Raw genomic sequence first — 24,361 nt, 5'->3', positions numbered from 1 at the left:
TTGGATCTGGCTGCTGTGCTCCACTTCTTTCTGCTGCAGCCGTTAGACTTGAACCCTTTGTGTCTCTGTGGCAAGATGTTCTGCTCCTGAATCAGCTGGGTGGGTCTTGCCTCTAGCCTCTTTGCAGGGAATTCTGCTGAAGGGCTCCGTGCTGGGCCTGTGCTCTGGGTCTATTCAGGATCCCGCGGCCCTTGGTCGTCTAACTCACTCGCTGGGCCTGTGCTCTGGGTGTCTCACTCACTTACTGGGCCTGCGCTCTAGGTCTATTCAGGATCCCGCAGCCCTCGGTCATCTCCCTATGTTTTGCATAACCATCTGATCCCACTCTACCGACAGTCATTCTTCTAGTGGGACCTGTTTCAGAAGTGTCAGGTGATTACTTCTGGGTCTTATGCCTCTGACCCCTTTTTGAAGTCTCCTTTCCTGTTGCTTTCTCCAAGTACCCAGCTTCTTTACTCTTCTCCTCCAAAGTATTTTATTGACCTAGAAGTCTGCTCTGAGAGCCACACTGCCCTTGTATGCTAGGAACAGAAGCAGATAAGGAGCTGAACCAATCAATGCCTGTCACTTGCTGCATTATCTTTTCAATAATGGAAATGCCTCAGTAGGCAAACTGGCACATGACATTTAAACTTACAAAAATGCTTTTGCCATTTTAAAAATAAAGCCAATGCATTTGACGAGTAATACATCTTCATTGATTTTTCTTTATTTCTCTACTTTTTTCATCCTTGGGGTATAACTTTTTGGCAGACCTGGCGGCCAGCGCCTCAGGTCCCACCTCTCTGCAGTCCTGAACCCAGACTGTCTTCCACGTCCGGTCCGAGGGCTTTCCCACTCCAGAATTCTCCGCTCCCTAATTTTTTCGCTTCCTCATTTACCGTGTGCTACTTAATATTGACTTTTCAGTGGATTTATGTTTTTATGAAGTTGGCTTCAGCTGCGGTCATCTAGCAAAAGTGCTACCGGCAAGGAATTATAAAGCTCGCTGCTTGCCGCCTGCCTAAAATGAAGGGAAAGGAAAAACATGCGGTGAAGTCACACAAAACGCTTCAATCGCTTGGCTCGGCACATCTTCATAGTCTCTTAGTCTATTCGTTTTGTTTTTGTTTTTTCTTGTATCACTGTAAAGTTTTAAAAGTATAGGAAAACACAAACGTTTAAAAAAATTGTTTCTTTTTGTTTGGAAACAAGATAATGTTTCTATTATCAGGGTAATAAAGGTGGTATATTGCTTGATTAATGGATGGATAGGTGGAAAAGTTATTTTTATATAATTGTGATTATATTATAGATATTTTAATGAAAATGATCAAGTTCAATTTCACTTTAAAATAACGGAGAAAACTAAGGCAAAATTAAGGAAATGTTAAACCTTCAAAATAATTCTTTATTATTAGCAATATTAGCTACTAACGGACCATTTCATACCCAACAAAGGAAAAGTTTTCATTCTGTGTTCAGAATTTTAAGAAATTAAGGTCATTTAAAAACAAACTGTACTCTAATTTAAAACAATATTGACTGAGGGCTTGTTCTGAATGAAGAGGGTATTAGAAAAAATCAGCCATCTCACTTTTTCTCCCCTGATTGCCTGCAAATTCGGATACAGGTATCTTAGGCCTGCTCTACTACTGTTTTTACATCGTCACATTCACGTTCGGCCTCACAACGGAGCCGGCTGCCGCGCTGCAGCGCGAATCCGCTTCCCGCCCAGCGTAGTACTGCTGCCTTGGCTCCACCGGCCGCCTCAGCCACCTGGGCTCTGCTGGCTCTGATGGCTCTGCGCCCTGCGCACGATTATCCGGGTTCTTTCAGCAGCAGCTCGCGTATGCAGTGCTCCTCGTCCCTCCCTCTATTTCTGCCTTTAACAACGTTTGCTCAGTTCCTGTACTTCTGAATTGCCTTACAGATGGGCATATTTTTCTTGGTGTTATAATCTATTTTTCTTGGAGCATTGTTGATATTATTCCATTGTCTAGAATGGAGTTATTCTGGGAACCTGAGGGTAGGCCTTTTAACATTTTTTAAATTGCCTTTTAAAATTCCTTTTTGACATTTTCGCTTTACTGCTTGGATGTCTGAAATATTCTCGGGCATCCTGACAGTTTCCAGCCCATCTGGCACGTAGTCTAGCGTGGGCTATAGCTCGGTGGGCTCCAGAAAGTGAGCATTCTTTCCACTGATGGATTCATACAATAATGCCAAGGAAATTTTCTTGTATTACATCTCTAAATACGTCTCCTTTCCCATGGAGTTCTTTAATTTAGAGCACAGCACCTCTTTATGCTAATTTGCTTCTTTTTTTCATTTACATTTGTGTTAATAAGCCTGCTTTACTATCTTTTCCCTTCTCACCTACAGTTATCTTAATTGTGTCAAACCTTCCCTCTATCTTCACCATTATTTTGCTTGCCTTCAAAGTTTTCATTAAAACTACTTGTGGCATTCTGTTTCTCAAATTTGCAAGCCTTATTTTTGTCATATCCTGTTATTTTGTTGTCTAATTATACATTTTTATTATTCATGCACTCTATAGCTTCAAGCAATTGAATAAATTCTGTTTGTTTCTTAGTATTTTTCTTCTTGTGTTCTTTGATTTTTTTTGAAGTGTTTTTGCGTTTGCTGTTAATTGTTTGCCTACTGACAAAAATGCTTTCTTTTAAATTTTATTTCAGCTTTCACCATCCCATCGATGTCCACTTTTACTCTGATATAGAGGCAGTTTCCTTCATCTTCTTCCTACTGTACTGACTTACAGTGTGAAAAAATAAAGCAGGAAGGAAACAAAACTCTCTTGGTTGGTGTGCTGGCTTTGTTAGGCTACCTGGGTTTGATTCTCCTTGCTGAGAGTTTATTGAATGCCTTAAATTAGATATCTAACCAGGTGTTACATCTGATGCTGGTTTGGCTGTAAGGATTCATCAGGAGTGATCTGGATGACTTCTCTTTATATTTCTCCCACATTACTGTTTGCACGTGACCAGTCCAAAGTGTCAGCTCAGTAACAGTGGCAACTCAGTGGGGCCCAGATTCACGGAATTCTCTGTCTCTCTGTGCATCAAGTTTTTAATATGTTACAGAGATGTTTAGTTCCTCCATCGCACCTACCCCAGATGTGTACACAGGGAAGAGGAGGACAGAAAGAAAGGGCATGCTTTAAAACAAACAAACAAACAAACAAAAAACATGAACTTGAGCCCCAAGCATTCCTTCTTTTGCTTACCTGGCTAGAACGTAATGAACACGCAGGTGCAGTTCATGGGGTTGGGACACGTAGGCTGTATTCTGGGCAGACCCATGTGCAGGAGAAATTTGAGGACTCAGTGCTTAAGAGAGAGCCTGGAGGGTCAGATGGAGTTGCTTCTCAGACCTCCTTGCACCTAGTAGGGGGGTTGTCATGTCCAGGGTTGGGGGACGTATGAGCCCTCACTGGGCTCCAAATGGGCCCCCCATTGCACAGAGTGTCCTGGTGCTTCCCCACCCAACAAGCCTCCCTGGAAGGTTCCCCGTTGCCCCAGTGGGAGAGGGTCTTTTACGTCCAGGTATAGACAGGGCTTTCAGGGAGAACTCTGTGCCCTGCGTGGGTGTGTCCCTCCGCCAGGCAGAAGCAGTGTCATATCTCCGTGCCTGTTCTAGAGGCTTTGATGTTTGCTGAAATGGACTGAAGCCATTACTTTTTCATTGTGTTGTTGATTATTTTGGGGGATTTTGTTATCTTAATCACTTGTTAAACAGCCATTAAGGGAGGGTAAGTGTGTGTTGTAGGCTTTAAAGGAGTTATTGCGTATATATTTTTAAAACATTTGTGACCACCCTCCTTTCTCATGAGGGTTTGTGAGACTTAGAGATTACTTTTTAAAATTAATTTTGTTGGTACATTTTTACATATACATAATGATCACATTCATCAAGGAATTTGTAGCTGTATATGACATATCTTGATTCTTTTTTCCTGCTCCCCTCCCTTCAGCCCCTTTCCCCTCCTTATTTATAAAAGCTTCACTTCTATTTTTTCTTTCTATTCTTTTTTCTTTTCCCTTCTTTAGTTTCCCTCTCAATTCATAGTTTCTCTTCCCATTTGAATATTTTTTCCCTATTTTGTAATAGCTGTTACACATTTTTATCCTTCTTTGCCCTTTTATATAAACTTCCTTTTTGCATTTTCTTTTTTTCTTAATTTTCTCCTTTGTATGTGGTTTCAATTCAGTATTTAATTCAACTGAAACTCTCAGTCTATTCTACTGATTTTTGATCTGCATATACTCAGCTCTTCTATTACTATATCTTAAAAACCCTTCACACACACACACACACACACACACACACACACACACACACGTTTTTTCATGCTGAGGTTGAACCCAGAGCTTCCTGCATACTAGGGAAGTGCTGTACCACTGAGCTATTTCCCCAGTACAATTTCATTGTCTTGAAAATACTGTTCTTTTGTCTATAAAAATAAAATCTTGGGAAAAGTGAAGATACTGGTATATGCTAAATCTATCTTGTAACAAAAGTAAGGTCAAAGCTAAGTGTTTGGAGACCATTTGCTAATCCTCAGATATACATAACACCACTCAGGAAGATGTCTGCTTTCATAACTGACCCCGCAGTGGCCTGTTGTGTTCTCCAAATCCACCCCAGATGCGGGGGTCCCACAGTGCTAACTAAGCTTGTATTCCACTTTTCTGCAAAGTATCCAGAAAGTTTGTCTTCCCTCCCTGCTGAGTGTTGGGCTTCTTATGAGGCCGCGGTGACTTTGCGCCTCGTAAATCCTGTTCAGTGAGGGGGCTGCTAGTGGGCAGAGATAAGAAAAGGAGGCACACAGGCAGGGGGACTGATTGTTTCTGTGAAAGAGCTATCAGGGGATGTGTCATCCTGTTACGGAGCAATTCCAGAACAAGCCAGGTTTGAAATAAATTTCTTTAAAAAAAAAACCCTGACACTTTTAACCCTCCAAGATCCTGCTCCAGAAAAAGGATTTTTCCAGGAGGCTAAAAGCTGCCCCAACTCTGCCTCCCAATTTCTCATTTCTGTTAAGGCTCTCTTATTCCAGTCATTCACTATGGTTTTCTTTATTCACTAAATAGTTAGTATTGATGCCGTGTTCTGGGTCCTATTTATTTCATGTACTGTGGATACTGCAGTGAAATAAACATGAAGACCAGCGCCTGTGTGGACTTCACGCTCGTTAACAGTGACATTTAATAAAATATATAAGACATATAGCATTCTAGGAGAAGTTTTGTGGGAAGAAGTAAAACTAGGGAGGGAAGATAGAAGTGTTGTAGGCTGCGGATATCATTTGGCTTTTTCTCGTACATTTTGGCCAGTGTATGGATGTACACCTTTCCCCATGTTCCACTCAAATAACTGACAAACATAAGAACTTTGCAAATTACTAAATATTACTAAACTGTAAATGACTTAGTAGTAAGGTAAGTTCAGGTAGAGATACACAAGCACACATAAGAAGTGCAGAAGTTTTCTCTCACGAATCAGAACCTGTCCCACTTCACAACCCATCTCTCCTAAGATCCTCTCTCTGTGAAACTAAAGAAATCCCGCAAGCCCTCAGCCTGTGTCCCTTCCTGTCCCTGACTTGGTATGGCCATCATCAGCCATTTGACTGAGCAGTTGACTGCTCTCTTACGGTGAGTTTCCAGCCAAAGAGAGACCTTCCTTTTTTCCCTGTCAAGTGAGATCCCCTCTTTCTTCTAGGGCAGGAGTGTGGCTGCCCTTCTGCCAGCTGTGCAGATAAGCCCACTGCCTCAGGTCCACACGTGCTCCCACAGTACTCTCCACGCCCTGACATTTGGGCGGGCCTGCATCAACTCCAGGCCACAGTACACGAAAGACAGGGAGCAAGGTTCTCACTCTGTCTTGCACAGAGGCTGAAGTCACACGCTAAAGTGGGTAGAGCAGCCGGAGGCATCCAGATTGGATCCCTGAATGTCAGCTTGAAGCAGAGCTGTTCCATGGCTGTTGGACCCACAGTAGTATTTGGCTGAGGATAAGTGCAGTGCCATGGGTGAAGTCATTGTTGTATGGGAACTTCTTTGTTAGTCTAGGATAGCTGAGCCTAACCTGAAAAGCACCAGGCCTAGTAATGAAGTGAGGTCATAGAACAATGCATTCCAATTAATCATTAGTTAAAACACACATATCTAAGGTGGCCCCTCTGTGTGTGCAGGGAGCAGGGAAGAGACAACAGTGATGCTGCCTCATGGAACTTTCCAACCGTCCAAGCCTCTTAACATAGAGGGGAAATTAAAGAGACACACTCATTTGGGTTATTTGGTAAAATAGTATTTCTACTTCAGACTACTACTACTTCTTAGCTGGAGGATGTGGACTCCATTATCTGAAATTCGTGGGACCAGAGCGCTTTAGGGCTTTTAGATGACAGGGCTTTTCAGATTTTGGAATATTTGCATACATATCATGAGATGTCTTAGTTTAGATTGAATGTCCCCTAAGGCTTATTAAAGGCTTGTTCCCCAGCCTGTGGTGCTGTTAGGAGGGGGGTTAGTGGAAGGAAGTTAGGTCATGGGGGCATATCCTTGAAGAGGATGTTGGAACCTCAGTCCCTTCCTCCCTCCTTGTTTCCGAACTGCCATGAAGTCAACTGGCCACCCTGCCACTCCCCCAGGGAGCACAGACTCAATGCAACAGACACGGGTAAGCATGTTCTGAAACCTACAAACTTTTTTCTTTTAACTTATCTCAGATAGCTGTTAAAATGATAGAAAGCTAATTAATACAGATACTTTAGAGATGACACTGAAGCCTAAACACAAAATTCCTTAATGTTTCACATATATGGCTTGTGCATAGAGCCCGAAGGACATGCTGCACAATATTTTTAGTGCACCTATGTTTTAACTGGGACCTTCTTTGGGAAGTCAGGCATGGAATTTTCAATGTATAGCTTCATGGCAACATGTAGTTCAACTCCCTGGATTTTGGAGTGTTTTGGATAAATCTGCAGTAGGAATTTATATGAATATATATATATATATATATATATATATATACTTAAAGTTGGCCTGAAGACCTAAGAAAAATTATAAGACTTCTTAGCTGCAGGATGTGGACTCCAGCAGAACAACTGCAAAGATCTGAGGCCAGTGATGGAGGCTGCTTTAAATATGTCACATCCAAGAAGTCAAGATATAATTCAATCAACACTGAAAAATTTCAGAAGTTGGCAAAATTAGAGAAGTAGTAGCTCTGAGAAAGGATGGAGCGATTTCCTTACAGGATTACTTCAAGAGCATTAGTCTTGCCAACATGACAGCTCTGAGAGATGCTTCTGGGGCCTTGAACAGAGGGTGGGGAACTGGCTCATGCCAGATGATGGGTAGGGTTACTCAAAGCATCAACAGAGTTGATGCACAGGGACAGGAATCTGCTCACCTTGTGCAAGGCAGGGTTCAGTACGATGACCACAGCACAGTGTGTCCATCTCTAATGTTGTCCCCAACATTCTGCTGGGGCAAGTAGATATTCCAGCTCTATTACCAGAGAAACACCAAAATGAAGTTATTTGTTTATGACTAGATGCATTTCTTGAATTCCTACAGTATAATAAACATCACTGTATTAAGATGAAGAGATGAGATACTCCTAGGTAGAAAAGTCTTCTCCTGGGACTCACTATTTAATCTCAAAGCTCTATTATCAGACACTTCACTTTCTCTTTTCTTTGCAAGACAGACCCTAAGATATGAGATTAGAAGTTATCAAGGAAAGGTTAAATAAGGCTCAGTCTGGTTTTACTATTAGGATTTTAATGACTGTACGAAGAAATAAGCTGTGTTTGGCACAAAATACAACTGCATTAGAACTGGATTTGACTCTTCACAGTAACCCCCTATCTCCCTGATCAAACTGTGTTGAAGAACAGAGTGTTTCCTGTACTTCTTTGTCACCAGCTGAATTTTAATCTAGTAAAGTGCTGCAGCAGTATCTCTTTCTCCGAAGAGCCCATCTGTGGGCCTCTCACAAGATATCATGGGAAATGGCTACAAACAGCTTCGGGGTTAGATGGGTGGGACTTTATAGTTACTAATATTTCTTTCCCAGGCTGCTTTGCACTTGAACTGTTCTAGAAAGGGGTTTGTGACCCGTCCAGAGATTTCATCTCTGAGTGTCACCCAGAAACTACCACAGAAGCAACGCAAATGCTTACATGCAGTGCAAATACACCTTCAAACACCTGAATGTGACCATGGGTCATGCCAGGATCTTGTACACCCTGGGTTAATCTTTGTATAATGCGTAACTGTACTGAACTATCACATTGTAGCCCATAATTATATATGTTTTCTATGTGTCCCTCAAAACTAAAAATGAAACAAGAGGAAGAAAATGTCTCAGCAGGTCTAGGATCTTGCATATGATTCTGCACCCTTAATAGGTCTGCAGGTGCCAGCACCTGGCGGGACACACTTTGAGTTGTAAGAATTTGCCAGGTTGTGGCAAGAGTAATGGAGGTGGCATGAGACCAACTATATCCTAGACTCATCACTCAACTTCTCTGAACTTTGGAGTTCTGCTTTACAAAGGAGACTACAAAAATTATGAAAGCTACATTACAGAGCTGTCATGAGAATAAAACAAATACCAACAAATTCAATGGATGGGTTCATGGAGAAAGGTTTTTTGTTTGTTTGTTTTGAGATTGGGTCTTGCTAAGAAGTTACATGCATATGATGTTTTGTCTCTATTATCTTGCAGTATTTCTTTGGAGCACGTTGGGAAAAAGTTAGCATGCTGATGTCACCTTCTTCCTGATGCTAAGTTTCGCTCTGTTTTTGAGGAATCCTTCATTCAAGTTTCTTAACACTGAGGGTGCAGTTCTGTTTAATACAATACCACTCACTGGAGATACAGCTAATTCTTGGAACAGCTTTTTAATGCAACACAAACCATGATAATTACTGCTGGGGAGCAAAGCATCAGTGCAGTTCAGCCCAAGTGGCAATAAGTAAGTTATTAGGAAAGACAGGACACAGGACCACATACAATCTTCATGTTTTAGAGTGAAAGTTCCAATCCTCATCTTCGTTTAATTTCCTGAATTGGGAAATATTACACAGGGACTTGGTTTTTTTAAGCTTTTAAAAAAGCTTAGTTTAGTAGCTGAGCATGAATAAAAACAGAGTGAAAAGGAGGTAATTTGAGTCCATGGTCCTTAGCATTTTTCAGAAATTTGTCTGAATTAATTCTGATAGATTTCTTACAAGTTGTCATGTTTCCTAGAAATATCCATGAGTATTGGTAGAATTTAACTTCAATAAAGTAAAGAGATACCAAAACATTTCGACAGGGAAAATTTTCTGTTCTTGGGAGATGCCAAAAGCGTTCAGAGAAAAGCAGGATGTACAGGAAATGCTGAGTCACTGGGAAGAGCCTCCCAGAGCCACCCACACTTCTTGGCTGTGCTTGTTGGACCATTTTTCAGCAGTCTGAAGAGGCTGGGGAAAGATTGTTGGTAAAGGGTGTAGTGATGCATGTGTATTATCCCTGCTATTTTGGGAGGTTGAGGCAGGAGAATTGTGAGTTTGCAGGCAGCCTGAGCAACTTAGCAAGACCCTGGCTCAAAATAAAAATAAAAAAGGGCTGAGGATATGGCTCAGTGGAAAGACGTTGGCTCAATCTTTCTGTTGTCTTTATTTTTTGTTATTATTTTTCTATTATTTTGGTTCTAAATGGAATAGACATTTCCCCAATTACCAAATGGCTAGTAATGGTATGCTCAACTTTTCCTTTTACCTAAATGTAGCATAAGTGCATATACAGAGAGATTTATTCCTTATTTTCCACAAGAACAAAATTTACCAACAGTGATTTGTGAACATCATGAAACAAACTTTACCAGGTGGTATGGACATGGGCATGCAATTTGCAACTGGAAAAGTCCTACTCGTCAAGTTGAATTTTGTAGTTCCTATGTTAACGTTATCTGATTTAATTTCCTAGTCTCTGTTCAGGAAATGTCTTCTCAATCTTTATACCTTATGATGGGATTGTAAAAAGAGAACTTTAAAAAACGTTGCAAGTTACTGGCTGGTGAGATAACTCCAATCTCTTTAATAAGAACAGACTTACTGTAATAAAAGCCATCAGGTTTGAAATATTTTATGAAAATGTTTAATCAACTGTTTCTTTGGAATGTAGTAGTCAGAGTTTGGAATTTAAGTTACAGTTCAGTTCTATGTGGTTTTTACGCTACTCAGAGTCTGAGAATACAAATGTCATTTAAAGTTAAGGCTTCGCTGTTCATTCTGAAACAACAATTTACAAGTGTCATATTGTCATAGAAAATAAAAATTTCTGTAAAAAAAATTTGCACAAAGTTTTATGATGGTACAAAACATGAAGCAACAATATACCAGTAAAATGAAAACATTTTACTACAGAAAGTTTTATAGATTTCAATAAAGAAAAAAATATGTTATTTTACACCTTTAAAAATTACAAAACAATCTAAAACAATATAAACTGAACATTTTGTAACACTGCCTTTACAAATTAATAACTTTATAAACATATAATTTTTAAATATATTTATCAGTGCAAGATACTTTAAAATTTAAAGTTGCAGTATCATTTTTCCTTGGCTGGGACAATGTTTAAACCTGTTGTCTTAAAAACAAAATCAAATCTTACTCAATGCTTTTCTCCTCTTAGGATTATAAGAACAGAATGAACGCCCCTGGGGACAAAAACCCATTCTTCTTTCCTGGTGATCAATACTTTCCTGGAACCTAAAGACATTCTCAATCTAATTAAACCAAGATGAATGGACCCTTCCACCCATGATGCAAATGGGACTCCCGACAAAGGCTTTGAGTGAGATGTAGGGCAACGTAGGACAAGAGGAAGGTCTAAGGACGCTTCTTACAGCCTGGCATGACTGGCAAGAAGCGCCAGAGCAACAGAGCTTCTCCAGCTTAGCTTGCACACAGCCTCTATGTATTTTCTACTCCATACTGCTAGAGGCTTCGGCTTTGCTAGTCTAGGGTAGGATTTTCCTTTGTGAGCCATGAGAAGTTTCTAGAGGTGTTCAAATCTGTTTGGGGCAGGGGTTGATGCTGAATGGACGTTCAAAGATGTGTGTTCTGACTTCACATGCCCTTCCACCATTATCTTAAAATAATTCACCACCAACCATCATTTATTTATAGTTTCTTTCTTAAATTATCTATTCTCCTGCCCACTTCTCTTTTCTGACTCAATATCAAAACAAGAGCGCTCTCACGGGTTACTTTTCCATATTTGCATGCAAAAATTTCATGTCTTTTTATTTATATTTGGAAGATAGTATTCCTTTGGGTCTCACTGGCAAGCCAATTAGTATTATTTCTTCCTTCAGCTGGTCACTACTTCCATCAAACCCAAAGATTTCTACCAAACATTAGTCAGATAAGAATAGACAAAAAATGGCTTTTGGAAAAAAGATACTGTCACTTTAACCAGTTAACAAGAAAACCAAAGTTAGACTTTGGAGGGCAGAGTTAAAAATTTCCCTTATTTATTTATTTATTTATTTATTTAATTTTAAACATAAAATCTAGTAAAATCACTTGCCATTACCAGCAGGTTAAAGCTGCAAGTTTCTTTTCTGGATAATGGCAAATGTTTAAATTCTAAGAGAGAGAAAGAGAGAGCTAGGAGAGAAAGCGCAGAGTTTACATTTGAAAATACATTCCATATGAAAGAACAATAAGAGAGAATATTGCAGCTTTATACAAAAGGGTCAAGAGACATGAGATTGAACCACAGAAAAAGCAGAACGATTAAGCCACGGTGCCAAGTCTTCAGAGCCCTTGCCTTCCCGGGGGAGCTGACGTCTGCACTAAAATATACTTTCTTAGTCAGTGGGCCACCAGGGTTTGATGAAAGAGTAGGGCTTTCACCAGCGGGAAACAGAGTGGGTTGCTAATTAACACAATGAACCAGTACAAACAAAAAGGCACTTGAGAGGACATAGACCAGCCAGTGCCAAGGACTTCCGTGGTGGTGCCCAGCAGTACACCCAGTTACTTGCCAGCAGAGATTGATGACGGCACGATTTCCTTTATAGAGTTCACAAGCACGAGATTTAGTACAACACTGCAAAACATCAAGAAAATGTGACGGTATTGCTTCATAAACAGAGCTGACACGCTATATCGGTATGGAGGCAACAATGCTTTGAAAAAAAAAATCTTAATCCTTCTTTGCTTCTGCACATATGGGCAATTATACACAGGACTGACTTTGGGAGTCCACTGAAGTGCGGTTAGGCTAATATATTCTGGGCACTGGGCTACTGGTCTTACATCCATCGGAAGGGCCCCGAGGAACACACTTGGTGCCAGCATCTTGGATTCTGCACAGTTTCCAAAAAAGTAGCCATCAAAGGAAGAGGAGAGAGAGGAGGAGGCAGGGAGAGTTGAAATGAATTTTTAAGTCCATCATACTTGGTCTCAACACCAGCATCTGATTATTCAAATTAAACCAACAGAAGAAGCTGACTGTACATGATTGCGATTTTGTGAACACAGCTCACTGTCCCTGTCTGTCGGCCATACTCATCGAAGCTCCTGAGAAAAGCCTGGCTCAGTGTCATCAATGCACTTTCCAGCCTGCCCATGAAAGCAGATGACAGTCCCCAGCACACTCAAGTCACGTCCTCCACTTCTACCCTCTGCCTGACTTCATGCCTCTGAGTAGGAACTCTGTGTATTCAGTTTGTCTTTTTTCAACTTCACTCCATCCACGAGTTCAAAGTTGTAGTTCTCCAGGGCAGACAAGTTTCTATCTGACATCCCATTGTGCCAGCAGGCGCAGTAGAGCACAACTCCACACACGGCACCCAGGAGGACCCCCAGGGCGCTCATGGCGATGATGGTGATGAGGATGGGGTCCAAGGTCTTCAGTACATTGCCTGGCTTCCGAGAGATGTTCTTGTCACCTTCTCCCTCACCCTCGTATCCTGGGGTGCTCCCTGCAGAGAGAAAAGTGGCTCGATGAGCACTACAGATGTCTACACTGATGGGGGTAGGTGGAGATAGAGGAGGAGAACCTGAGTCAGTCACATACTCGCGCTGTGCTGTCAAGTTGGGTCATGGTTGGGAACGGAGGGGTGGGAGGTGAGGGAGCCAGGATTGGGAAAAAAGATACTGTCAAAGAGATAGCTCAGCACATGGGAACTGAGACTCCTGTACTGACTGGATTCAGACCCCTTGCAATTAACTTTGTGTAAGCTATCATCTGTGTTTGTGGTGCCTGATCAGACATGCAGCCTTTGAGCTTTGCAAAATGCTTCACCATACATTTGTTTCATGGGGAAAAGGGATAACCACTTCCTGCGCAATGTCTGACCCCCAAACAAGCAGGAGGGCAATTTCTGTGCTTCTGAAAACACATACATGCTCACTGTCCTGTGTGGAGAATGCACACAGGTGGTTGTCTTAACATGTCTCACAGGCCTTCTCCACATCTACTGCAGTTTCGCCGTGGAGAGAGCAAGGGAATGCTCCCTGCTGACTGATATGGAGGGTGGGGCTCAAACTGAAGGGCTGTATATATGCCAGGCTGAAGGGACAATGCACTAGGGATGGGCACACTGCTCTGCAGCTGACTCACTGGGCACATGTTTTCTTTACAGTGGAGTATAAGAAACTAACATCAGGGCGGCAAGCCTAATTACCTGGGCCAGAAACAGAACTGAAACGTTCATTGTGTAGCATGGGTGGTGTTTGCTTAATGATGTTCTGATCAACAAATATCCCAGTCAACGGGAACTAAAAATATACTCGGAGAGTCTCTAACCGCTCCAGAGAAACAAGCCCTGGGGGCATAGTAATAGTCTCTCCCTTGCTGAAACAGTGTTTTGAAACAACTTCTAATAAAGTTTACATCTCTATGTGGGCAGGGGAATGTGCTCATAGTTGTTATAGCACAATGCTATATTTATCTATGAAGCTCGTGGTTGGCCACACAGTATGACTACATTTCTGATGGTGACAGATGGTGATGCACAGGGATGGTTTGTGGCAGGTGTCCAGGAAGCCACAGTGCTGGCCATGAGGTGCAGAGGCTCAAGGAAATAAATAACACTAAAACTGACGAAATGTTTTGTATCTGATCACAAAGCAGAATCAAATGAAACACATTTCAGGGCCACCACCTACTTAGCCACATTCCTGAAGCTGCAGACTCATTATCTGTAAAATGGGTGAGCAGAGCTGTATGAGATTTAAGTGAGGTAAAATATACAAAGTATGTAGAATATACCAGTTCCTCAACAAATCCTTATCAGTGCTGTCATCACTATCAAATCAGGGTTCTCACAGAAGAAGGTGGAAAAAGAGGGATTAAATGCAATGGATTATCAGAAAAATTGGACTCTCATCTCTCAAAGATCTCACATGTGTATCAACCGCACACGAAAGTTTGAGTTGGTTTCAAATTATTGTGCGCAGACAATCCTCACTAGTTTGCATAATTATAAAAGAGAGTGTTTCACTTGATTTCAGTGCTGAAGCTCAGGCAGTGGAAGGCCCGGCCTCTCCTCCCCAACATCCTGTCAGTCTCCCATATTTCATGGGCAGCTCTAGGAAAGATGCTCGGTGGCAATCCAATGTTAAGCACCACCCCCATCCCAGGACTTGGGCACAGATGTTTATTCTTTTAACTGTTCTGATACATCAGAGTATGTGAATTTCTTCACAAACATAATGAAAACCATAAGAAATATTAAAATTGGTCAGCAATTTTACCTGTTTCATCAATTTTAATTTCTGTGTTCTTTTTATCCAGGTCAGCCGGTTCTGACAAGCCAAACAAAATTGAAAGAGATATTTGAATGGTCAACAAAATGCACTGCACACAGACTACACAGACCCTTGCGCTCATGCACACATGTGCACATACATGCCTCTGTGGGCTTGTTCTTGAGTTTTTAGTGTACTCTGAATCCAGGAGACAACTCTGTTCAGTGACAGAGAGTCCATGCGCAATGATTATGACACTGGTGAGGTGGGAGCAGAGCACTTCCTTGTGGGCACCACATGGACATCCACACTGTTAGCAGGGGGTGCTGTTGTAGGAGAAAGCATGGTGGAATGTGGGAGTCCCCTGATGAAATGGGCGGCAGACATGCGGCTGGACCCACCGACACCAGGCTGCACCGTGCAGAGAACTACTTCCGACATTTGGGGGGGTGTTACGTTGGCTCCCCAAGTAGCACAATTCTTTGACACAAGAGGTGGAATCTTATGTATAACTGAATATCAATAAACAAATTAATAAAATAAAATCTCGGTGTCCCTTATGGGACTGAGTACAGGGAACAGGAGCTTTGAGCACTTTGTTCCTTGGTGGTCTACAGCATTTAGAATAGTCTCAAACACATAATAGATGTTTTAATACATATTTGTTGCATAAATGAATAAGCAATAGTGGAGACTCTTAGTCCATACATGGCTAGATGCTCAAGAACATGTATTTGATAAATAATTTATTGTCTTGAACACCTTTTGCTAGGTGGAGCCACGTGTATGTATGATTCAATTGGGCTCCACTTGTGGATTTCTGACTACAAAGCCTGGCGGCACCTGCAGCTAAGTAGATTGATCACAGGCAAGGGGTTAGCGGAGCCCACATCATCCATATTCATTAGGCACATTGCTCTGCACATATTTCATGCCAGTTGGATTGAACTCAGTTTTATTTCTTTGCTTTAGTTCATGTAGTTCATCTCACATCTCCCAAACATCACTAACACCACTCTCCTCTGTGGAATGGGAAAGCCATAATGGTATTCCACACACTAAGTACATGAATGCACATTTTAATTACAGTATGGACTCAGATGTGGGGAATTTGTAAAGTAGATGCTACTGAAATACTAAGCTGTATCTTTTTTTTTTTTTTTTTTTTTTTTTTGGCATACGAGATGTTGCGGCGTGACTGGAGTTCAGACGTGTGCTCTTCCAATCGGAATTTGTAGTAGGGGAGAGAGGTTTGGCTCAAATGTATTTAGCTGCTTTTTTTTTTTTTTTTTTTTTTTTTTTGCCAAGATTTGCTAAGCAGCAACGAAGTAGATATTTCTTTACACAGAATGCAAAGCAGGCCTTTATTCAACTGTTTTTTTTTTCTTCCCAAATTTCTCCGATTGACCTTATCAAATTATTGCAACTTTAGGGATTACTTACATTTAATATATTGTATAATAAAAGCTCTTTAAATTGCTGAAAAGACCAAGAACCTATTACAGCCAACAGGCTTTCTTTATCCTAAATTTGCCCAATAGGCTTATTCCATCTTGTTATAATTAACATTCTACTATGTAATGATATATAACAAAAGTTTAAGTGTAGCAAATGGAACTTAAGACTAATTACTGTGCTATTACATTGCCATTAGTGATGCTGTTTGTAATTATATAGCAAGAACTAGGGAATATGAATTGGTTTTCCATGTGCGATTTTTACCCTTACAGTACCTCCCCCATAAAGACCAACCCTGCAACACTAGACAAAGTCCCTGCATTTCATTTATCCTCTGAAGTCATTTCAGCTATCTTTAGAGTGAGAAACATCTACCGATCTGCAATAAAGCGAAGAATGTTGTTTTCCATGATTCATTAACAATGTCATCTTAATTAAATTCACTGTGATCAAAATTTTCAAAGGCCTGCTGTTCTGTTTATACACTCAGATATTTGGAATTATCCAGATGTCTGAGCTTTCCTCTTCTCATCAAAATATTTTGGTGTGCCACACATGGCTTGTAAGCAGAATCTTTCTGCTTTGCTATGATCTCTGGATTCCACATTTATTTACAGTTTTGGAGCCATCCATCAGCCATCGTACGTGGAGTAGATTAGGTGATGCAGTAGGATAAGGTCAACAGAACTGATTGCTGTGCCCTGTTACACCAGAATGTACATTTCACATCCTGAAGCCCACACTGAAATGTAAGTCTCCCACGAGCAAGATATAGACCACCATGGAAAGAACCTTGCCTTGGGCATGTGCTCCACTGGTTTATACATCAAACGTGTACTTACTTTCACAGTCTTCTTGTGAAATGTGGTTATTAATACTAATGTCATCCACTGCAATCCCACCAAGGTTTCCTCTTCCGATTTCACCCTCAAAAATCACCTAATAAAATGAAAGCATTTTCCAGAATTTAAATGCTGATCCCAAAGAACAGTGTTTGCAGATGCTGTCCAGCTCAAGCTGTGGCACCTCAATGGAGCCCCTGAGATGGTGCACAGCACACCAGCCGCCTGGTGATGCACACAACTTCTCCCACGTTCCCTTTTTACAATACAGACACTAAAATAGGGGACATGCAGAGAATAAAAAGAGTGATAACTTATGACAGCTCAGAACTAGGTTACAGAAAGTACTTTTCTCTTCTTTCTTAGCAAATTAGTTCCCAAAGGCATGGCTGTCCCCAGCCTAAGGAAAAGGTCATACCTGATAAAGCTTCAGAGATTTGTGAAGCAAGACTCGTCCCTCCTTCCAGTGGTCGCCTTGGTGTCCCATGGCCACCCAGACAAGCTGGTCGTACTCTTCTGGCTTCTGGTAGTGCAGTTTGACCCTCAGGGTGCCGACATGAGAGCCAGACATGTGGTACCAGAAGGTCATGCAGTGGGCGGAATTCTGGGAATAAACCACAGGGCTCACTAGGCGGGCAACTTTGCCCCTCTGATTTTCGTCAGCTTGGGAGTAAATGAAGTTGCCATCTCCTGCTGTGACAAAAAACTGTGTTAGGGCGAGTGGCCAAGCATAGGATGACCCCTTCATCTCTTTCAGGTTCCATTAAGCAAAACTCCCTTGAGCTGAGCACCAAGCACTGAAACAGGTGGTGGCAATGGCATTTGGCAGGGGAATTCATGGGCACCTATGGCCCTAATCCAAGCTTCTGTAAGTGGACTTTGATCAAGGGAAGGCTGGGAGACAGGTCCAGCCTGAAGAGTCCCTATGTGGACACCTTGTCACATGGACACAGGATGGCATCCAGTAGCCTGACCATCATCAAAGGCAGACCAGAGGCCCAGCCTGCATCTAGCTGAGTAGAAAGTGTTTGACTGTTTGAGCAAGCTCTTCTGATGCAAGCTTAAAATAGTTTCAGGAGCACCCACGTGAACAGAGGTGTCGGATGGACTAGTTTAGGTGCTTTTCTTCCTCATCTTCTGAACAGTAGGATGCCTGGATGGTTGATGGTGCTTTGCTCAGTGGACTACTTGATAATTACTTACCATTTTCCTCAAATAATCTAGAAATCTTTTTCTTCCAATTTGACTGAGTATTCCTTTAGTGTACAGTAATGGCCTATGAATTCCTCAAATGCACTCAAAGCTTGATTTTCAACTGTGAGCTGTTGAGAGTGCTTCTGGTTCCAGCAGAAGTACCATCGTGCTCTGAGGCTCATTAGCACGTGCCATTTTGGCAATGTCTTCACTTGCTGAGCTGCGAGGGCTGACTCTTGGCTTCACTTTTAATTACCCCCGCTGGGAGCATATCCTCCTGCCTCCACCTAGTCCAAACACAACTCCTGTTTCACTGTTTGTTCTGCAAATAGAAATCACCAGCTCTGATGCCTCACCTGATGTATGATTGAGCGTGATGCCTGGGCCTCAGCAGGCAGCGGGATGTTATGCGTACTGCCCTAGGGCTTGTGTATCCATCAGGTGCTTTCTAACCATGTGTACATGAGACACTTCCTCCTGCCTGTCTCTGTCAACAGTGTCCATGCAGAAGAGGGTGGACACAGGGCCAGTTTTCCCCCTTACCTGGCTGCCCACCAGCTCCCACCAGAATATTCTTATTAAAACCAGTGGGCAGAGCCATGAAGGAATGGTGGAAATGAGTCACAGCCCCTGAAGTACAAAAGCTACACAGGACGTCTCTCTCAGTTGCTCCCCTTGCAGAGTGTCCTCTTTGTCCCAGCTGACTCTATCCTCCCAGGATTTCTTTTGCTCTACACATTTACCAAGCTCAGTCATCTGCTTGCATGACACAACCACTGAAGAATACACCTCTCATACCCTGCTCCCTGAGTCTCATGGGAAAAGGCTGAAATTGGCCATGGTGTATAAAAGAAATGTTTACTGAGCCCATTTATTGAAACTTCCGTAGGCTGGCCAGAGAACAAACAGTAAAGAGGAGACAATGCACATGGGTGAGAGAAGGGTCTCACAGCAATGTCCTGCTGCCACTTGTTCTTCTAATAAACTGTTCCTATAATTCCTCTGCTTGAAATTCCTCAGTGGCTTTCCATTGCCTCCAGCCTGTCTCTCCTCCTTTTAATGTATTTAGTACAGGGTCTCACTGTGTAGCTCAGACTCGTGGCGATTCTCCTGTTTTCAGCTTCCCAGTGCTGGGATTACAGGTGTGCACTACCATGCCAGGACTTGGCCAGCTCAATGCACCTGGGGGTGGCATGGCATGTGCTGCCTGGGATCGAACAGTGGCCCCTGCACTTGCCTAAGTAGGTGCTTAGCCCACTGACCCATCTCGCTGGCCCCTGTTCATACATTTTGACAGCACAGATGCTACAAAACTAAATGTTACACATAAAACATTTTCAAACCTCCCCACTTATAAGCCAATAAAATAAGGCTAACTTGGCTGGCCCCAAGGACAGGACCTGTTTCTCTGACTCCTCCTGTGTTACCTTTGACTATCGCTGCTCTCTTCTGTCACTGGAGGCCCCAGCCCAGTTGTATGGAAGGGCCTCCCATCCACAACCAGCCTGTGAGGTCCTCAGGCACAGTGACACCTTGCTTTTATGTGGTGCCCTCTGGGGATCAGCAGGGCTTTGGCTGTAGTACCCCAGGGATTCAAAATCCAGCTCAGTCCTCTTAGACACAACAGCATAGCACAATTGGCCCCCTAAATCCATGAGTGCCAAATACATGGATCCAATTAAACTCAGACCAAGTATCTATTTAGATCTTTATATGTTTACACATACTTGTTTATACGTAGAGATATAGATATTATCTGTACTAAATATGTACCATTGTTCCATGAATAATGCGATACACAAACTATTCACACAGTGTTGATAACATATGAGGTGTAGTTTGTTGGAAATATTATGCTATGTTATATAAGGAACTCTAACATCTGGGGTCCTGGAGCCAAATGCCTATGCATACAGAGGCCCTCACTGCTGAATTTATATGTGACCTACACCCTTCCTTCCTACACCTTCAGTTATTTCTAAATTCCTTATAATATCCAATATGGTATAAGTGCTGTGTAAATAGTTGTACTGTATTGTTTGGGGAAGAATGACAAGAAAAATTGCTATGAGTTCAGTAGAGATGCTATAGAAATTTCTTTTTGGGTATTTCTGATCTGAGGCTAGTTACATCGGTGGACATGGTACCCCTGGCTGCCGAGAATTGACTGTACCTGAATTTCTAGTGCTCAGCGTAGCACTGGTCATGCCGAAGAGCTACTCAAATAAAGAGCTACTTGTTCAGTAATGAGAGAAAGAGGCTTGATTTGAGGAGTCTTCTATAAAGAGGGACATAGTAGCATTCTTAGAGATCAGATACAAAGAACCCAAGAGGGTGTCCATTAAATTCAGAATGGGGCATTTTACCCAAGTAGTAGTAACTAAGAAGCCCTAATGTCTATTCTGTAAAGCTCCCACAATGTTATTAAGAAGTGCCACCGCACTGTGCGAGTCATGCGACGGGCTCCTTCCGGCCCACGGTCGCCCCTCCACAAGCCCCTGTCTGCCTCGCAGACGCCGGCTGCCCGTCCCCTCAAGGACCGCAGGCATTGTGCTGTGGAGGCACTTTCTAGCCTGGGCAGACCTGGCACGGCAGGCAAGGAAATCTGGGTGGCTGCACAAAACGGGAGCCAAAGCCTTGAGTGAGCCGCACCTCTCAGCTGCTCAGCTAGGACAAACCCTCCTTTCGGACACCCCAACACATAAAGTGCTGATATTTTCCCTTTCAGGGGCTTTATCACAGTTCTGGGTCAAGAACTCTGTCTTCATTTTCTCAATTAGCACTTTACTTCTGCAAGCCTTTTAGCTTTTGTCTCTGGCTAACATAGCTTTTAACCTCCTTTGAATGTCAGACCCCACTGCGCCGTTTTCCTTCGCTTTGCATCAATTTTTCCACCATTACTGCCTTCATTTCAGCTAATTGCATTTAGTTAATTTGATGCCATTCATATGTACAGTGCCATTTACAGTCAAAGTATTTTAAGTTTTCTAAAACTGCTTGTCTTAAGATTCAATGGAAAGTGTCTCCGAATTGAAGGAGTCCAATTTTATCCAATTTCCTTGTCATTCTCATTAGGCAGGGAGGTAGTCGTGGTGGAAGGAGGCCTATTCAACCTATTTAATGGTCCTGTTCACTGAGAAAAGGCGAACAACAAAGTGGGAAAGGCGTGAAGTACACTCCGCCTGGCCATTAGTCCACAGACCCAGTCCTCCCAAGCGTTGATGTGCAGAGTGGAATGTGGTGTTCAGCATTCAGTATGCCCCTCTGGGGACTCTCTGTGGAGCCACTATCGGAGTAAACAGCCCACCACATCATTGAGAAGAGCAGGAATATGTGGGTCAGGGTGTGCATGTGTGTGTGTGTATGTGTGTGTGTGTGTGTGTGATTTTTTTTTTTTTTTTTTTTTTTTGGCAGGACACTGTTGATTTTTTTATATGATATATCAAGTTTGGTGGTGAAGTTTTTAGGTGGAAAATAGGATTTAGGTAGAATAAAGAGCTTACTGGAGCATCTGCTAGCATCCCAACTCCTTCCCACCACTACCAATTAATCTCAGGAGGAAAACAACAGGACAGACAGGCTATGAACTGGGGTGTGGTGAGCGTTGAGTCTGCTCGAAGGAAGTAGGCTTCTCAAAAGTATAAGCATCTCACCCTACTTTGTTCCACTTCTACTTCAGAGGTACAGAGAGCAAGCATTAGGCTCACTTATTCCTTTAGTGACAAAATAAATTCTATAATGTAATATGTGCCTGGATGTATATTAATCCAGAGTCAGGGACGACAGAGATGATTAATCTAGAGTCAGTGATGATAGAGATTCCCGTGATTTAATTATTATTAGAGCAGAGTTATATACATATAATGTTCATTATTTTACCTCTTTAATACTATTGAATATATTTAAAACAGTACTTAATTAAAAGTCCAGGTACGGCATAAAATGAGCAGGAATTCACCCCTCCTTGCTTAGGGTACTGCTGCTCAGTGAGGTCACAGCCAGCATTCCTAATCTTTGCCTTAAGTCTAGTATTTTCCACAAGGGAAAGAGACCTTGTTCGTTCCAAGTTGCAAGCACAAACAAGTACTTGTCATATTTTCTCATGCCCCCAAATTCACAGGTACCAGGAACCCCCCTCAGTGACAGCGTCTCTGATGCAAAGAGGCTGTATCTTTGCCACCGAGCCCTCCCCGTACCTGTGTGGTCCTGGATGGGTCCGGTCTTGCTGGTGAGCACACTCCACTTGAGTTGCACTTGGCTGTCGTGTTCCCAGTGACAGAATGTCTTGTGAGAGCCCCAGCCAAACTCACAGTTAAAACCATATGTTGGAAACTCTTCAGTGAGTGGGAAGGGAAAATAGAGACAAGAAGAAAAAGACAAATTTAATCACCCAGGGTCAAAGAGGTCTTTAACATATTCATGGGCAGTACACTTATAACTTCGTGTCTGTTTCAAAAATTTTGGGAAAGTCACAAAATCCAGGATTACCAAGAAACCAACTGATGTATAGAGATGTCAAAATATTTGCAAAATCGCATTTAGTATTATTATGTTTTATTTTATCCAGCTTTAAAAAGATTATGGACTGCCTGTCAAATTGGGTTTACATAAAATTTCCAGGAAGGCTCCTTTCCAAGGCACGTACGTTGCATCTGCAGCATTTTCCCTACCTCTGCTATATTTAATGTGAAAGACACTCTGTTCTTGAGAATGAATCATAGAAACTGATATCCATCAATGAAAAGAATCTTACTAGAGACTGACCCTGGACCTCAACAGTCCGGAGCTGTGACTTGGCAGGACGCCTTCCCCTGCAGGCTCTGCTCTGCTGCAGGGCAGACGTGTCTGCTCCTTGGTGGCAGAAATCTCTGGAGCGTTCTCTCAAGACTACATATTTTTTTTCTTCTGAGCTTTTCCATCAGCTCAATTAATTGAAGAATACCTTTCTGCTTTTTTAGTGAATTTTTAAATTTGCATATAAATTATTCTTTCCACTTAAAACCTCAATGCAAGGTCATATAAAGCCAAAGCACATTTAAATAGTCATCCATTTACATTTTTTTAATCTTCAAAATGCTTCCATTGGAAGCTGGAAAGAAAGCAGGAATAGATGCACAGGAATAATTTAACCTATGGGCACCACATGGTGCTATCTGGCTATGGCGTTTGTTAAATATCATAGCCTTATTATTATTATTATTATTATCATCATCATCATTATTATTATTATTATTATTATTATATTTAACTTTATTTTTGAAAGGAGTTTGACTTTTGCGAAAGGGAAAATGAAATCCTTGATATCCAAAAACTTGTTATCATAAACTAATTAAATAATAAAGAGAATTCTAAAGGTAAAATTCTCGTGCTTCTGCACGGCCCCTCCCCACCACCCCCAAATGGGAAGCACACAAAAGCTGCCGTTTCCTCTACTTCTGCTGGCTCGACCATCCACACGATGGCAGCATTGAAGCAGACAGAGCGACGGGTGGGTGTCCAGCCAGCTGAATTGAAGGCTTTGGAACAATTGCTATGTACAAGAAGGGAAGTCTGCTATCATGCACTGCCTTAGGGTCCGGCTGAGACCAGATCTCATTTTGAGCTATTCTTATTCTTTTTTTTTTTTTTTCCGGAACTGGGGATTAAACTCAGACCCTTGCGCTTGCCAGGCAAGCACTTATTCTACTGAGCCATCTCCCCGGCCTCATTTTGAGCTATTCTTTCACTTGCCCAAGAGCAGAACACAAAATCTCTGGTTTTCCCTTCTGCCTGGTCTCCATCATCTTCCCACATTTATTGCACGGAAATGGAGGACTTAGCTCAACATTTTGGTTTCCAGCACAAGTGCCCTGGGCAAGTTTGGAAGGAACCCACCATATGCATAGTCAGAGTTAGGCTGAATGGATTCACCCAATAAAAACGTGACCTTCTACAGCAGGAACAGAGCCCGTGTGTGACAGTGAAGCAGGTTATGAGATGTATTTAATGCCCATGTGTTCTATTAGCTTTGAGAAAGAGCTGTATTTCATAGCTAGAGTGTCACTGAAGGGGCATATCTCACGTGCAGTCTGTCATAAACATGAAAGGGGTCTA

General features: G+C 42.1%; 1 protein-coding gene across 8 annotated transcripts in view; it reads right to left on the bottom strand.

Annotated features, from left to right (window-relative positions):
* Window positions 1–10,133: 10,133 nt before the first annotated feature.
* Window positions 10,134–24,361, bottom strand: part of Nrp1 (neuropilin 1) — a 145,712-nt gene continuing 131,484 nt past the window's right edge. For 4 of the 8 annotated variants that reach the window (XM_023701927.1, XM_023701926.1, XM_023701925.1 and 1 more), the window contains 5 exons: window positions 22,465–22,602; window positions 17,493–17,767; window positions 17,075–17,171; window positions 14,781–14,831; window positions 10,134–13,003 (listed from right to left, as the gene is read on the bottom strand). In XM_023701927.1, coding sequence (XP_023557695.1) covers window positions 12,714–13,003; window positions 14,781–14,831; window positions 17,075–17,171; window positions 17,493–17,767; window positions 22,465–22,602 — 851 coding nt within the window. In that variant the 3' untranslated portion in view covers window positions 10,134–12,713. The remainder of the gene's footprint in view (window positions 13,004–14,780; window positions 14,832–17,074; window positions 17,172–17,492; window positions 17,768–22,464; window positions 22,603–24,361) is intronic. The other 4 variants (XM_004641849.2, XM_004641851.2, XM_023701928.1 and 1 more) reach the window with 3 other exon arrangements.

The sequence above is a fragment of the Octodon degus genome, unplaced genomic scaffold (genome assembly GCF_000260255.1).
Source record: "Octodon degus isolate 3935 unplaced genomic scaffold, OctDeg1.0 scaffold00144, whole genome shotgun sequence".
Classification (NCBI taxonomy): domain Eukaryota; kingdom Metazoa; phylum Chordata; class Mammalia; order Rodentia; family Octodontidae; genus Octodon; species Octodon degus.
Note: the sequence above shows the minus strand (reverse complement) of the source record. Positions and strands in the feature narration are given on the sequence as shown.